This window comes from Sphaeroforma arctica (genome assembly GCF_001186125.1).
Source record: "Sphaeroforma arctica JP610 unplaced genomic scaffold supercont1.218, whole genome shotgun sequence".
In the NCBI taxonomy this organism is placed as follows: domain Eukaryota; class Ichthyosporea; order Ichthyophonida; genus Sphaeroforma; species Sphaeroforma arctica.
This window is the reverse complement of record NW_014040340.1, coordinates 14876-32191: the sequence shown is the minus strand read 5'-3', so window position 1 is coordinate 32191 and position 17316 is coordinate 14876. Positions and strand designations below refer to the sequence as shown.

General features: G+C 40.5%; 2 protein-coding genes and 1 non-coding gene across 3 annotated transcripts; 2 read left to right on the top strand and 1 right to left on the bottom strand.

Annotated features, from left to right (window-relative positions):
• Positions 1-2743: 2743 nt before the first annotated feature.
• SARC_04042 (hypothetical protein) lies at positions 2744-3205 on the top strand (the record flags this gene model as incomplete). The annotated part of the gene is made up of 1 exon (XM_014302139.1): positions 2744-3205. One exon carries the CDS (start codon positions 2744-2746, stop codon positions 3203-3205), a length of 462 nt encoding a protein of 153 aa, XP_014157614.1.
• Positions 3206-9107: 5902 nt separating this feature from the next.
• SARC_30078 lies at positions 9108-9181 on the top strand. The gene has a single exon. It is a non-coding gene; the product is annotated as a tRNA-Ile (tRNA).
• A 337-nt stretch (positions 9182-9518) lies between these two features.
• Positions 9519-14631, bottom strand: SARC_04041 (hypothetical protein). Its single transcript, XM_014302138.1, has 6 exons — positions 14266-14631; positions 13487-13558; positions 13004-13144; positions 11719-11862; positions 10787-10892; positions 9519-9918 (listed from the first exon to the last, which is right to left on the bottom strand). Exons 1-6 carry the CDS (start codon positions 14521-14523, stop codon positions 9776-9778), a joined length of 864 nt encoding a protein of 287 aa, XP_014157613.1. The 5' UTR covers positions 14524-14631; the 3' UTR covers positions 9519-9775.
• Positions 14632-17316: the final 2685 nt, after the last annotated feature.

The following is a 17316-nucleotide window of genomic DNA, read 5'->3' as shown; positions in this document are numbered from 1 at the left end:
GGAAAATTCACAGTGGATCTTAAGCTATTAGCACTTTAATACCTATGCTTTGGTTCACTTTCATGACCATCTTATCGGGCAGCGGTTCACTGTTCTAAAATCAGCGGGTTCCTATAGTAGAAGCACATGTTAAGCGTATATTATAAACGTATAAATGTTTAAACGCAATACTGTTATGAAACCTGGTATACGTTGAAACGCAATTGTAGATATTTGTCTCAGTAGATTAATCAAATAATCTAATTATAAATATATTAACCATATCAGCCATAGACCGGATGTTACACCTCAGATTATACCAAGAAGCTGAATGGCGGTTTGGAAAATTCACAGTGTATCTTTTTGCATCGGCACACAATGCACACACAGATAAATACTACACCAAAAAAGAATGCGCTACAACAAAAGTGGGCGCAGGAAATATATGCATGGACGAACCCACCATGGGAACTCATACCTGATGTCCTGGACAAAGTAATTAAAGAGGCAACCAGCATCACGATATGTGTACCATACTACCCCTATGCAACATGGTTTCCAAAATTCTTGTCTTTACTGGAAGAATACCAAATGCTAGTGGAAAACACAAACAATACTTTCCTCAAATAAAGTAAGAAAGCTTGTGGCAAGACCCCATTGGGTGTCACATTAGTAGCAAAAGTAGGAGTGAATTCTCCGTACTTTGACCCAACGCGGGAACAACCTGCCATACACATTGCAGCATCAGAACCAGTTTACCTAAAAACTCGAACAATAGCACAACTTGGGACATTACACTCCTGAGGAAAAGGTAACAACATGTTCACAAGTTCATTGACAGATACATACCATGTCTCAAATATAAGATACACAAAAAGGAATTCCATCCCTTACAATCAATCACAGCCGCATTTCCAGGCGACAGAGTTCAAGTATTGTATTCCAACAGAGGACACACTTATGTGTTAGTATGGCTCGATGTACACTCATCGTGTGTCATATTACGTCCAATGATGCCGCGCACGCTAGTACCAATCATGTGTGAACATGGATTCCTACAAATCATTTGGACTGACCATGGCACTGAATACATTAACAACACACTTTCAAAAGTTGTTGAACAGGCCCCAATGCGACACCTAGTCTCTCGGCCGTATCAACCTAAAGTATTAGGCGCGAACGAACGATCACACAGAGACCTCATGCCACTGTTACGAAAATACGTTGAGCAAAATCCTGGTAACTGGTGTTCACGACTTCCAACACTAACAGACTACAACGAGCCAGTGACCGCACCCAGTATATCAGTTTCTTGGGAAGAGCGACTACAGAATCTAGAAGAAGCCATCAGGCCACAACTAGATAACAATGTTGCACTACCTGGACGCATGAATCAGACATCGCAGATGCGGATGTCATCACAACATACCGTCAACGCTACCGACGCAAACAAAGGCAGTCAAGGCCAAAGAAGCCAGCAACGACGAGCACTGATATAAGATCACCAAGCAACAGAAAGCGCACGAGGCGGGGGACCTAAGCAAGTCTCACTGATACCACGGGACACTTCCACCTTTCTCGCCTTGAAGCGTGCTCTCCTCTTACACCAGAGGGACAAGGACCAAAGACTCGGCTGTGAAAGCACCGTTGAGAAGCGTTTTCCAAAGCCAAGTTGAGAACAATCGAGAGCACCGGTCAAGACTGACTCCCATGAGCGTGGTAGAATGTAAGAAAAAAATACTGGTGGCAGGTTTTTCATCTTATGCCCCCTAAGAAACAAGTCTTTCCCTGTATACAAGCACCAACCTCTAGATAATCTAGTACTGTAAGATGTCACTTTCTACTCCTACGCAGGTTAAGAAGCATAAAGTTGGGGGGCTGTAGCATCTAGGGACCAGATTATCAAAAAGCCAATGCAAATCCCAAATCCCAGAATAATCAAATATTGAGTTTTGGAATTATGATTGGAATTTCTGATATTAGAGTCACCATAAATATTAGCGGTAGAACCGGTAAGCTATACCGGGACTCCACGTGTGAGAGAAACACTCAAGTAAATCCTGAGTTAAATCCTGAGTCTAATGAAAACGCAAATAAAGACTCAGGTCGGTTCTCTCAGACTAGGGACTTTTCCTAGCTGAGACAATCGTACTTGAGAAGTGGCTATTGTATCCTTGTCGTGTACCTTTCAGCTACTTTCCATACTCTACAATATGTTTGTATGGTATTTACGTTTGTATGGTATTTACTGCAACAAATCAGGTCCATATACTTGTCCCAATTTATGAGTGTTATTAATGCATGACTATACTTCAAGGTTGGCTCTTTAATTTTCGCTCGCGCGCAACTAACGTTATACTCTGTAAGGAGGCACTTTAGTATGTAAGCATGTTTGGATTGTATGATTATTTCTTCCGACTAACATCGGCATCACTTCTGTTTCCCTTACCGAGTACCCAGGATACACAACATACTATTCTAAATAATCACCGTAGTCTTTTCACATGGCATTATATATATCTTAAAAATAGTTTGGTACAGATTCAGGCGTGTGGGTATATCTTGTAGGGCGAGCGCAGGCTATTAGTACGAAAAAGGTTGCATTTAGATGTTGTAGTCTGCATCTGCAACAGCGTACTCATGCACACAAAGTCGCTATTGTTTTTTCCATTAATTCTCAGCGATCAAGAGTGGAAACGAGGCCAGGAGACGTCTTTCCATCATGGCCGAGGACAAATCGGACACAAATCACTTACTCTAGTTCATGGCGGATTCGACGACGCTTGTGATCGACACTTGTGATGGCGAAAGCGATGATGAAAATGAGGAGCCTGAGCCTTTTTTTCACAATCCTAGAACCGGCTGTCGCGATCTAGTACTCACCATTATGGTACCATGGGGGATGTCGATGCAAAACTTCAGAGCTATACAATTCAACCAAGACGCAGACGAGGCCACTATAGAGTACGAAACAGACAATGAATGGGCCAGTATAACTTCCCATCGACCTGCAAATTGTGTTAACGAAGCCTGGAGCGAAATATTTCACGCTCGTGTTTATGTGGATAATGAGATTGCGCGGAGTTCTATGGCCTTGGATGCCCCGATTTGGTGCTCCATGAAGGTTGATCTCCCTTCTGCTGTGTATACACGCCCGGAACACTATATGACTCAGGAAATGAAGAAGACTGGAGTTGTATATTCCGTTTCCTGGACTCTGAGGTAATCATCCCCTTCTGTGACATGATTCATGAAGCGTACACTGCCTTCCCTTTATTTCTCGCGGATGTAAGCAAGTAAGAGCTTTGGTAACTATACCAAGACATAACAGATTGTTCGAGTTTCTGTTTTCGGTAATAGATTTTTTTTTGTACTATGAAGGTATATCTTATTTGTACTCTGCATTGATTATAAGGTGTGCGTCACTTTGATGTGCGTGTCGATATTATGAGATTGCTGATCCTTATCCACGCTGACGAAAATAACACAAAAAACACATACAATGTTGAAAGCCTACCACCGAATATAGCAAACATTGCGGTGCTACCCGTTGTATTCCAATGAGTATAAGCTGTCCACGCAACACTATGGTTTCTTTCTCACTTATCTATGGAACTAAAGCGCGACTCAATACATGCAATGCTGATTAAGTTTAAATACAGTTGATATCGCTGTCCCGTACAGAAGTGCATGTTGCTGTATATATTCATAGTATTCGGGGCTTCATTTTTAGAGCTAATTAATGTGTGTACACCTAGACTGGTAGATACAGATCTTAGTGTACAAGTCGTAGTACAAATATATACAAGTGTGCATACTGTGGTAGATAGCTATTTTAGCACTATGCTTCATATAATCTCGTGCTTGCTTTATTGGCTATAAATGTTTAAAAGTTTAACCTTGCATAACAATGCCTATCACAAAGCGGTAAATTTACACATTTATCAGCTACGAGAAAAACAACCAGATCTTTCTGTACGAATGTTGTCGATATGAGTTGCTAGATGCGGAAGTTACATAAACAAACATAAAGCAGTAACATCACGTACACTAAAATGTATCACGTTCTGTTCACAGTTTGGGCTGGTTTTTGCGCGCGTGCCCATGTGTAGATTTATTAATTGGCACTATTGATCAATCACAGCATATTGGTGTGAAAAGTGCTACAGAATCATGCCCACTAAACCAGTCGAGCTTTGGTTGTGGCACCCTTGTACATAAAGCTCGAGGGGTGCGTATTTGCAAAACGCGCCAAAAGACGCCAGAACACGCCAAAACATGCATTGGGGTGGTGATTGTTTCAGTGTTAAATACAGCGAAATATGCATTTCCAGCATAAAAGCCATCATAGACTCCAACTAAACACTTTACACTTTAATACTGTCGGAGCAAAGTGTCGAGCTCAATTACATTTGGATTCTTCGTATATAAGGTACATATATGGGCAAGTCACCGTAAAACGACATTTTTCCGTGTTTTGAGTGTTTAATAGATTGCACCTGCGGCACATATATCAACTTGAGCTCCGATAAACTTGATAAAGGGGCTCTAAAGGAAAACCTCATTGGTTCATACTGCTCTCCACGGTCCATGAAATCACTCTGTATAAGGCAACTAAGGGCACGACTGGCGCGACTCATCACGGGTGATCTTGCTTCGGCATCCGCAATAATGATGAACCTTAAAAACCGTGAGGTACTGTGCGCAGTCAACTCCAAAGATGGCTTTTCGAAAACTTTCGTGAAATAAAGTCAAATCTTACTTTAATGTGCGTGTGCACATGTATGTGTAATGCCCTTGAATACATTTTGACTGAATTGTTGTAACTGTCGCCGTTTTAGTCGCTGCTCCTCCAATTCACACATATGAATATCTACGCACGGATGGATATCCACTATCACAGTGTTGGTTTCATACAAACACACACATATACGTGAGTACGAATGCTACAATACTGTGTATTCATAATCATTCAAATCAGTCCTATCGATATATGGACGCGTTGTAGAGCAGCAAAACACGCACATTCGCCTTACATTCTTTCATATGGTCATCCACGTTACGTTGTTTCGCATATAAGCTAGTTTAGTATGCACAACGAGGCTATGCAGATCGACCACTAGCTCAATGGTGTTCAGATAACACTTCAATTTTTGTACTGACCTGCACCGTACATGGTATCCGGTTGACTGCAGTTATGTATCCACAAGTACAATTTGTTTCTACAGTTGAACTAAAATGAGTTTGATATCGTTCTATAGAATTCTATTTACCTTTGTGCACACGCACTAGGTCAGTGTTTAGCTAACGTAGCACTATATCGCCGATGTGAATATCGCTCTCAATATTAAAATATACTATATAGTGTGTTATGGCATGTAATCACTCATGGGTGTACCTTTATGGTGAGCATACTTGCACACACAAGACGAAATAGTATGCGCGTGATAATTTTGAACGCCTTAATATTGAAAGTTGGAGTTGAGTATTTATTTAACTGAATGTATGTGATAAAATAATATGCAGTAAGCACAATGTCTCACTATATAATCATCTGCATCATGTACATATCGTGGTATATGTATACATTCTGAGTCTCCTCTGTTCAGGCCTGGGTGCCTCACTCATCAAATCATTGCTGCCGGGTGAGAGTCAACTTGAGCCTATCGGCCTTATCCACCTTCTTCACTGCATCTTTCATGAAGGTGAAAACCAGGCCGATTGGCTCTTTTTTAGTGTTCGAATGGTCTTTATGAATACATACTTCGCTAAAGTGGTTACTTTGAAGGGCAACTGAATCGCCACTCTAGCTCGCACAGACTCTGGACATCCCAAACTTTCGTGGTGTAGTTTTGCATTTACGAGCGTGAGGTGCCTTAACCGCAGCTTTCATCTCATTTCGTTGGGTATCTTCCTGCGCGACGTGATCTTTCAGCTCTTATGAATACGGAGGTGATCATGTGTGTGAAAGTAAAAGACGTCTCGCTGTGGCTATACTCCAGAGGGCTAAAATCATCCAGTTGTCTATGTGGCCATAAACTATATTCTTACTGCCACCATCCTATACTTCATAACCGGATATGTGGTCTCCACTAGCCTATAATTCAGAGCAAACTTTGTGTTCTTGAGCCATGTGTTCACAAACTCTCGCATGTTGGCCTCTTGTTTGCTTGATAAATTCTTTGCCAATTGCATATCAATAGCGGGTTGTTGCACGGTTTTACATGATTTTCAGGCTGCGACTGGTCTCTCTTCCGTCTGAAGCGATGTGTTGTCGTCATCATCATCGGTGTCCTTGTCAGTTGGTGCCTCTCGGGCCTCCTGAATATTATCTTGAAGACCCGTTCGTTCAAAGCGGCTGAGTAGACTTCCGTGACATAATCCTAATATCATTATGTTGAGTATTCTCGATATTTAGAGGATCAGAATGCGTGTATCAACAAAATATGACAGCATTCGCGATTATGCAATATTTACTTCGACGCACAAGTAGTGCAGTGCGGTGAGTGTGCGATGGTTGATGATAAAGGAACACTACTTAAATACGCGATTGGTGACGACTGAAGAGTTTAGCTGAATAGGTATCCAGTTAAAACGTACACAAAAGTGTGCCCGTTCGATGTCGCGTGTTTCACAACTATAAATATCTCCCTTAATAATGTCGTGTCGTGTGACTTATATCCAATTCACATACTCACAGTGGCCTATCATAGAAATCAGTCAAATACCAACTGATGACTATTTTTCAAATCAGCGGTCGGGGCGCGGTAGTTTGAACCAATTAAATTTGAGATCATAACAGTTGGGTGTCATCAATTTATTTAATCCGAATTCGACCAAACCTGAAACCTCATTGCATCAATCTCGAGAGAGATATGTACATCTACTGTATCTCCAGATAAATAGCTTTGTAAACGCTACATATAACACATTTTCATCAGAGCATAGAATTGTGTACACAAACTCTGTGACTCTCTTTTACATTATCTACCATTCTATTTGAACTATGATGTCTGTGGCCATCATCCGACAAGCAGATCTCAGCTACATAAATTGTAGAAGTGTCAATGATCGTCTATTTAGTAGAACGTTCAAGGCAATGTTTGGCGCCTCTGCACTCGTAGTCACGATCATATACAACGAGCTGACAACACAACTTAACACACGTGCCACACCAACACATTTGTTGATGGCTATGCACTTTTTAGCATGCTACCCAAAGGACGATGTTGGCGCAGTAATCTTCGGGGTAGCCACAAAGACTTATAATGAATGGCATTGGTACGTCACCGAGCAGATTACCGAGCTGACCGGAATAGTATGCGAGTGTCAAGATGATATAAATGTGTGCGAAATGATATACACCGACGATGTAAATCCATATGTAATGATTTAGTTGAATTTCTGCTATGGACAATTGTTGTGACATATACCATATATTAATCTGCATGGCGGCCCACTAATATTTACGTGTTGTACGGAGTAACAATCGATTATTAAAATTCGATATTATCATGTTCGTGTATACGACAGCATGCACAACTCAAATAAGTTCGGTTGACAAGATTCAATCTATTAAATCTTCTTGCGAGTTGCGATAGGGTTGAATATTTACACCTCAACTCGATGTAGGTTAAAGCTACACGCAAAATGCATGGAAAATGATGTATTAACGAATAGGTTCGGTGTAAACCCTATCATACTACTATACGGTTTTTACATTATTACATTTCATCATTTTAGCCGATGATTTTTAGTATGCCAGCATGCAAATTTCTAGGTGCACATAGGAGGCAAGCTTTATGTACAAATCTATAAATATATAGAGCACTGTTGTAACCGTTGCATGCGTTCAAACACGTCGAATACATATCGGTTGGGAAAAAGGGAAGGCATATCTATGACCCGGTGACATGGCGAATACTTTTGCTACGGTTGACGTGATCGATTGCAATGTTACCGAAGCTCATCCGTTTCAGGCATCCCTGGTGTCTCATAAAACGAGACAAGTCACCTAAAAATACGAATTGGTAATTCCAATCCGTGATGTTGATATTTGCTTTGTCAACGGCGAGCCCGACACGAAACAGCTAACGCCAGACTGCGCAGTTTCCAAATACTTAAGAACACATTCCGCGCCTACAGGTTGAAGTATTCAAAACGTTTCATGGCCGTTGCAATTATCGTGCAACTGTCTATTCGCCACGGGAATCCTTTGTTTGAGTGAGCGTTGATCTCGGACCAACAGCGCAATCTTGACACAATTTCGAAGTTAGACAATACTATGCAGTACTACACGAGCTGTGGTATGTGTACATTGTTGTATTCTCGTACCCTGATTCATTAATATCATGCATACGTGTTATGCATACTCTATTCTTCTACATTCGACTATATCGTACGAGCAGACCCATACGTGTTGCCATCGGAGAGATGCTTACAACACACACGCAGCCTCCTTACGGCCAAGAGCGGTTGACGAAAACACATACAGATATCCCAGGCATTCATATAAAGGTATAGTGCACCCATCCATTGAGTCTGGATGACACACGTAATATTGACTAATAAAATGTTGGTCTGGTCTTGAAAATTTTATACTTGGTTTGGGAGACTCAGAGAGGGTAGTTTTGATCCCTCTTTTTTTGTTTGTTTTGAATTTACGGCTCGCTCCTGTCAATATACGGATCATCCCGGTCCTCTATAGTTGTCTCCATGGACGGTGGGGGGTGGGAGTGGTTGTAGTAACACTGTAACAGTAATGGCATGTACCAGAACCTGGACATTGAGGACCGAATGCCTTGCACCGGCCGATAGGAGAAAAGGACTGATATTTAATTTAGGACAGACAAACATATGGATAAATACTCTTGTGTGTGAATAAGGACCATGGACTAGCTAATCGCGAAGACTGCCGGACAATATCCGAACCTTTTGTACAATAGTCAGTAGATCTGACAGAGTATATAGCTTAGTTAATTGACAGCAAACTATATACGTATACGGTCTGCTACAAAATACAACTGTATTTATATTTATTACATGAACTATACGACGGATTAATATTCATATCTTTTCTTCTTCAAAATTCATATATTATAAATTAATACTGTTACTACAAAATACCATCTCTGTTAACTCAGTTGGTTAGAGTGCGGACCTAATAAGTCCGAAGTCACCAGTTCGAGCCTGGTACGGAGAACTTTCCACCTTTTTCCACTTTTATTTATTAAATAGCATTGTTTGCATTTATCTCGCACAGTCAATCAAGCGAGCCAATTTTTGCACATCGGTATCAAGCACTACATATAAATGTACTGCCTACAAAATACAAGCTTGATGTATATACATGCCTCCTGCAAGCCAAAAATTGTTGCTATACATACCTTTCCATCAAGCATAACATGAAGGTACAGGGATAAATTGATATAGGCATGCCTCTGCAAATCAACAAGTATGTTCCTATGCCTGAACAGAATCACCAATGCACTATAAATAGCTTGAGATAGTGCAAATATATTATTATCGCTACCTCAAAGTGCCAATAAAAACCTCCTACCACTTTATTTTTCTATATGCAACCGTAAACACATCTTTACTTACGCATAGAATGGGCACCGTTATGCAGGCCACTTCACCCATCCTGCTCGATCTGTCTCACATAGACGCCGGCACCTTGGTATCGCAGCTTCATGCATACACTACGAAGATAGCCTAGCAATCGCACAAAATATGTAAATCTGCATCCATGCCCAGTATTCGAGTTGGTATAGTTTACTAAGATTCCTTAAAGCTACTAGACACTGTCCTTCTTATCCGATGCGTCCTTGCCGTCCTCTTTCTTATCACTAGGTGGGCGCTTGTACAGAATCTCATCAATGAGACCATACTCTTTGGCCTCCTGAGCCGACATGAACGTGTCTCTGTCCAGCGATTTCTCTGCATAGAAGTATATCATAGAGTGCAGCTTAGTATACAATAGGCAAAATACAACACTTAAGTAGACCGGTTAGTACATGACTTGTTGAGGACCAGGAATCACTGCACACTGAACCAACACAGGCAGATAGAATGGGCGCTGAGCTCTTGGATCTAGCCGATACTTTGCCAGCAATGTGATCGACGGTCACTCGACAGAACAAGATGCATATAAACAACAGATTACCACTACATAGTCGCGAGTATGATTCAGACAATGGGTGTCTGTTAAGCACTACAGTAGGGGGTTTGATATCACAATGGAATGATGGACATTAACAGACACTCTACAGAAAGGTGATATGCTCCCCGAGCGACACTTGCCCACTCTTGCTGCCACCACCGATGGGGGCTTTTTATATATTAGAAATATGGCAAGGTAAACCGTATGTGAGAGAGTAACTCTACCATAGATATGATAGGTGCATGAAAAATCCCAGGCAAAGCAAACAGGAAGTATGTATTACGGATATCGGATATCATTCAATTGCCAATACATCAACTGTACATATACGCACAATAGAGATACCGGATAGGCCAGATTCATTTATACTAGTGTATGTAACAGTTAAAATTCGATACCATATAGGAAAATTGCATCATATCATACGAAGACAGTTCGAACAAAACGTGAAGCTTCGGAAAGCGCACAAAATAGTGTAGTAACCAAAACCGCGAGGACGAGGTGTACTAAACACAGGCACACAACACGTTCAAGTCCCAATTAGCATCACACACAGACACAGAGCATGGCTAAAGCCCATTAGAACACTCAGGACAATCAACAGCGATAAGTACAAGGAAGGCACCCTAACTGCATAGAACGCACCAATTCTCTCGAGGGTTTGGCCTGTGTGTTTGACGTAGATGTCGTTGAGTGTCGAGCGGATCTTCAGGATTTCTCTGGCCTGGATCTCAATGTCCGCCGCTTGGCCCTGAAGAAGGAAGAAGAGGTACGGCGATGTCAGATGTGGTTGCAATGCGAGTGCGTGTATATGCAGTTGCTGGTGGGGGTATGTATGTGCACACTTGAATGCGCAATGTATATCCACAAGTGAGGACTGAACTGGAACTGTGTTATATACTTGTCTCGCTCTGGGTGAACGAAACAGCCATGTGTGTGGATGAATATACTGGTGTAGTTTTATGTGGATGTATATACGGGTGTAGTTTTATGTGGATGAATATACGGGTGTTGGTTTATGTGGATGAATATTTATATATATATACATATATATATATATGCCTGGGGTTGCGAACGCATTGGGATATGTATACAGAACGTATCGGATAATCTCTGCATGGTGATAATATATACGTGCGCAGAGACAGGCTATCGACAGATAGCCGGTGGGAGTTCACTGTGGCTATATCACATCCCGTAATATACCGAACTTCACCTTGCTGCAGCTGGACTTGTTGCCCTCGCGTACATCAGAGGTGTGAGTGGGGTGGACTACGCAACATATGATATGATAAGGGAAAAGTGCGCCTACATTTCGACATCTTTTGATACAGATGTACCGTTGAAATAGGACCCTCCATCCGATCCGAAGTTCGAAAGGTTTTCTAGAGCACTGCTCTAAACTATAGATATACATTGCAAAAAAAAGAAAGAAGAACAAGATACACAGTTGCAACGATTGTATTCCGTGTTATTTATACACACACACACACGCACATGTACACGCACATGTACACGCATATATATATATATATATATATATATATAAGTTGCATATGTTGTGACACTGCACATACCGAAGCACCTCCACTAGGCTGATGAACCATCACTCGTGAGTAAGGGAGCGCATATCGTTGACCCTTCTCGCCTGCAGTTAATAGTAGTGATCCCATACTGCAAGCCTGGCCTATGCACACCGTGGACACGGGAGCTTGGATGTACTATATAGAAAACAAATGCTATGTACAATGAGTAAGAGGAGCGATGCACAACAGAGTGACTATGTGTTGATCTGCTGCACAAAAACAGTCCATAAGGCTCTCATTTCGAAAGAGCAGGATTTGGGGATAAATATCAACAAGGCTTTCTAGTAGACCCGAATCTACAAATCATAGTCACAACGGCACGCCAACACTCGGAACCGTTAGAGGTGTACAAGTAGCTGTACGTGTACATATCTTGATATATATATATAAATATATAAATACACAAATATATAAATAAACAAATATATAAATACACACACACACACGTATATATATACATACATATTATTTATACACACACATATATACATACATACATATTATATACACACACACACATATATATATATATACATAAATATAAGACATAAGTTAAGATCAACAGTGTACACCCGGACATGCTCATTCGACAACACACAGCGCAGAAACCGACACACACACACACAGATAACTTTATACTAACGCAGTCAGGGAGGAATTGTGACAAACTACGAACAACCATGCCCAAGCTCAATAGCCACATACAATCACAGATACACACACACTTGTATGGCATACAATCACACACACACACCTACATAGTATACAAACACACACACATACACCTACATAGTATACAAACACACACATACACACCTGCATAGTATACAATCACACGCACACACACCTGCATAGTATACAATCACACACACACACCTGCATACTATACAATCACACACACACACCTGCATAATACACACACACACACACATACACCTACATAGTATACAATCACACACACATACACCTACATAGTATACAATCACACACACACACCTGCATAGTATACAATTACACACACACACATCTGCATAGTATACAATCACACACACACACACATACATAGTATACAATCACACGCACACACCTGCATACTATACAATTACACACACACACCTGCATAATATACAAACACACACACACACACCTACATAGTATACAAACACACACACACACATACACCTACATAGTATACAAACACACACATACACACCTAAAATAATATAAAATCACACGCACACACACCTGCATAGTATACAATCACATACACACACACCTGCATTGTATCATAGATCCCCATGCCTGCGGTCACGGCACCTCCTGGACTGTTGATGTACATACTGATGGGTTTGGTGGGGTCGACTGACTCGAGAAACAACAGCTGAGCAACTATAATAGAGGCCACATAGTCGTTTACCTGTTTGTCAATGTGTGGCATGAAGCATGCGCATGAGCTGTGTAGGACTGTTGATGTGCATAGTGACGGTACATTACGCTGCATGGAGATGAGCGTTATAAACACAAGGGGTGAGTGGACTCATGCTTGTGCACTCTGCCACGTGTTCTCAGACATGCCACTACAAAACGCTACAATACAATACATAGTATTACACGACACTACACTGCAACACAATGCAATACATAGTATTACACGACACTACACTCCACTATATTTCACTACCTAGGAGATGAGCGCTATAAACACAAGGGGTGAGTGGACTCATGCTTGTGCACTCTTGCCACGCGTTCTCAGACATACCGGTGTCATGAGACAGACGATACGCTCTCTCAACAGACGCGAGAAGATGTCCTGATAGCGTTCGCCCCGGGGCTGGTGGACCGGGAATTAGAACAAGGTGATAGAAGGCAGGATGAGATTGTGCGTAAATATAGGATGAAGGTATGTATATGTGATGGTCTATAATCGGGAAAACTTTGGTCTATACTGGCCTTGAGGCAGGTGGCCAGCAGAGACAGGCAGAAGAGAGAGGCTCAATTGTACGAGAACACATTAATAGGAAATGAAGGTGTCCATTTCAAACGAACAGATGTATTTCGTATATATATACTTAAACATAAACATATATATATATATATGTACATATATATAGATATAGAAAAACATATATACTAATACAAAAGTTTATATAAATATATATCGATATGAATATATCTATAAATGAAAATAGATACATTCGATGCAAAGATACATAGATACGGATATAGATATAAAGACATATATATATATATATGCAAAGATACATAGATACGGATATAAATATAAAGTCATATATATATATACATATATATATATATATATATATATATATATATATATATATATATATATATATATAATATCTATATCTATATATACAGTACACGTATATACATCTACATATACATGCATACATACGTATATATATATATATATATATAAATATATATATATATATGTGTGTGTACACTTAAGCATACGTGTGTGTGTGTACACTCATGCACACGTGTGTGTGAGAGTGAGTATGTATATACACGTACCGTAGAGTCGATGACCATAGGAATAACATTCGCAGATACATCGCCCGGGCCTGCTCCATAGTTCATAGAAGGCTGCTGTGTGTATCCACCTCCCAGCATGTCTTTGCCGAAAGGCATGCCACCATTGCTATTCCCTGTATTAGAAAAGTCGTGAAACGATCTTCGAGTGGTCGTGATCGATGTTGCCCTGATATGATTGTATGCAGAGATACCACATCCAACCCTGGCTAAGGCACTACGCATTGCTGTTAGAGACATAGTAATACGATGTAATTGTACAAGTGAAGTGCACAGCGCTTGACCAGAAAACAGACTATAGCTTGGTTTTACTAGATGTACAATTAAAAATACGTATACTAAGAATTGTATGTATTTATATGAAGTCAGCGTTCTCATGCGCTCTCTTTTTGTTGATTATTTACATTACGAAATATATTTTGATTTCGGCTTAAAACTTTCCTAATTTGCCACTAACACTACGTCAACTCGTTGGCACCAATGCCGTTAACGTTGAACGTATATGCTGCGCTGAGCGCATTCGAAAAATAATTTAGTTTTACACCCATGACCCAGCCTGGCCCCAACCTCCAACCTCCAGGTCCAAGAGTTATAGTTGAAATCCCAAATCCCGATGGTATCATGATTAATGACCCTCTCTACTAAACATACAAGGTAAAATTAAATACAGTGGTTCATTTTCGTAGGGGTCAGAATTTTTTTCCGACCTTTAGCGACATACACATTGGTGCTATAAGTAATATAACGTTTCGATTGATACTAAAACACTAAAAACCGGTTGATATCAATTACCTCCACTTTAATCGTCAGTATATAAATATTTCGGGCCATACCGTTATAGCAACATCCACGCTTATATCAGGAAAATACATACTATAAATTATCTCAATCAGAAGCACACAGGTTGTTATGCATTCGGCTACCACCATGTCTAATGCCCCTAAACGCAGGTACAAAAAGTTAGATGTTGATAAGAAGAAGAGATCAGGGCTAGTGGTTGGAGTTTTGATAGAGACGCAGTTACAAACATGAAGTTCGCGATGGTGAAGGAGGCTGTGAAATCAGCAGGGAGAGCATATGATATACATACTAGCATTTTGCCACGCACAAAACTGTGCATATGGTTCAATAGAACTGTGATCATAAATTCATATCAATTTTCGGACTGTGTTGTATACATTATGTGTACATAATAATACAGGCGTTCCCAAGTCCAATGATCGCTGCTCAAAGTCAGTGCATTTCCCCCTATAATATGGTCGGATAGGCCAAGAACCTCTCGGCCAATCAGATGGCGTTATAGATGTCAACTCTGTAGATGTTAACTTCTTTTCCAGGAACGGTCTGTGACAAGTTGCGAGGGCCCACTGTAGTATTGTTCAAGGTATAGAGTAACTATGTAGTAGGGAGAATTTACCACAACATAACGAACTAAAAGTCCGTACACAGGACTATGTGGTATTTTTAATTTTGCAGTGTATGTCCCTAGCATAAATATTTCGTTCTGTTAAAAAAATCGTTGCTAACACTTTTCATTTTGAGAGGGTCCCAGCCCCCAGGGCCCAGGCCCAAAGCCCCCAGGGCCCAGGCCCAAAGCCCCAAGGCCCAGTCACAGTGTAACTATTTATATAAACGTTCAATTTGACGCGAGAATGATGTCAGTTATTTAGAAATATTCAACGAGAAACGGAAACGAACTGTGAGGCCCGATTTGTCCGAGTGGCCGACCTTAGCCTTCTCAATTATACAGGCCGACAGTGAGGGACCAGTCTCCGCTGAGGTGACCCAAAGCGAAGAAGTATTTGGCGAAGCTTATCCAAAAAATCGGGATTGATCGATGTAAATATTTCAATATTTGTATTCCTTTGTTTAAAAAAGCAATACGTACCAAAAAGAGTAGCCAAAAATGCCACAGATATTGAAATAACAAATGAACAATGTTAAAGAAATTTGCTGATTCCTGCTTGATTGCAGAAGACTATACTGTATGTGTTATCAATTCTTTGATATTAAATATGTGATTCCAGATTGTATAGCATAGCGCCTTCTCTAGAATACAGAAGAAGGGGAAGGCTATGGTTGATGATTAGCGTGATAGAGTCTCTCGTCACTTCATCAGCGATTTTAGTGCGTTACGCACATGTACTTAACATTATATTTATGTGATGCAATACAATTATGTGTTTGTCTGAATCGCGACCACAGTGGTGAGGTTGGACGTTCAACTGGTCAATCTGTCCTATCCAATGCTTGCGACCTGTCCAACTGGTTTCTTGTGCCCAAAAAATGGGACTGCATAATTCCCTCATTATGAAATATTTAAACAGACAGGAAGGATCCATGGTTATTGTGGACGCTGAATACCTCCCTACATGCGCAAGGAAATGCAAAAACGATATACGACCGACACTGACGGGTATATATATATATATATATATATATATATTGTTAGTAGTATAATTAGATCATGAACGATTTAGAATGAAATAGCTGTATACTTTTTATCATCAAAGTAATGCATTAGCTTACGAGATTATGAAGACCGATCATCTCATATTGTTAGCTTATATACCCATAATCAGTGGTTATGTCTACCATCCGTCCCCTCTGGGTACTGACGCAGAGTACTTGTGTCCGCCAGGTCCCCGTCTACTCTGCAGACCGTCGCTGGCAAACTACTGTTTTTTACTCCTTTTACGACCAACGCCATCACTCGGTTTATGTTCAGGCACGAATAATTGAATAACTGGTATACATGCAACCTATGTCACATGGCACACAGAACTGACATTCCGTTTTAGACATGGCACACAGAACTGACATTCCGTTCCAAATCTAACCCGTCGTACATCCGAGCACACATTGCTCACACTCGGAGCCCTACATGGCTCAACAGTACACGTGAACTACACACATGTTACAATATATATATATATATATATATATATATACATATATATAATAATAATAGTAATATTATATATATATATAATAATAATAACAACAGACACACAGAACAGTATATATAATATA

Bases quoted from the DNA above. Each gene is read 5' to 3' on its own strand.
- SARC_04041 (XM_014302138.1), bottom strand. From the start codon at position 14,523: ATGTCTCTAACAGCAATGCGTAGTGCCTTAGCCAGGGTTGGATGTGGT. The intron at 13,559-14,265 runs GTACGTGTATAT...CCGGTCCACCAG, and splicing joins CTATGGTCATCGACTCTACG to CCCCGGGGCGAACGCTATCA. The intron at 13,145-13,486 runs GTATGTCTGAGA...ATTGACAAACAG, and splicing joins TCGTCTGTCTCATGACACCG to GTAAACGACTATGTGGCCTC.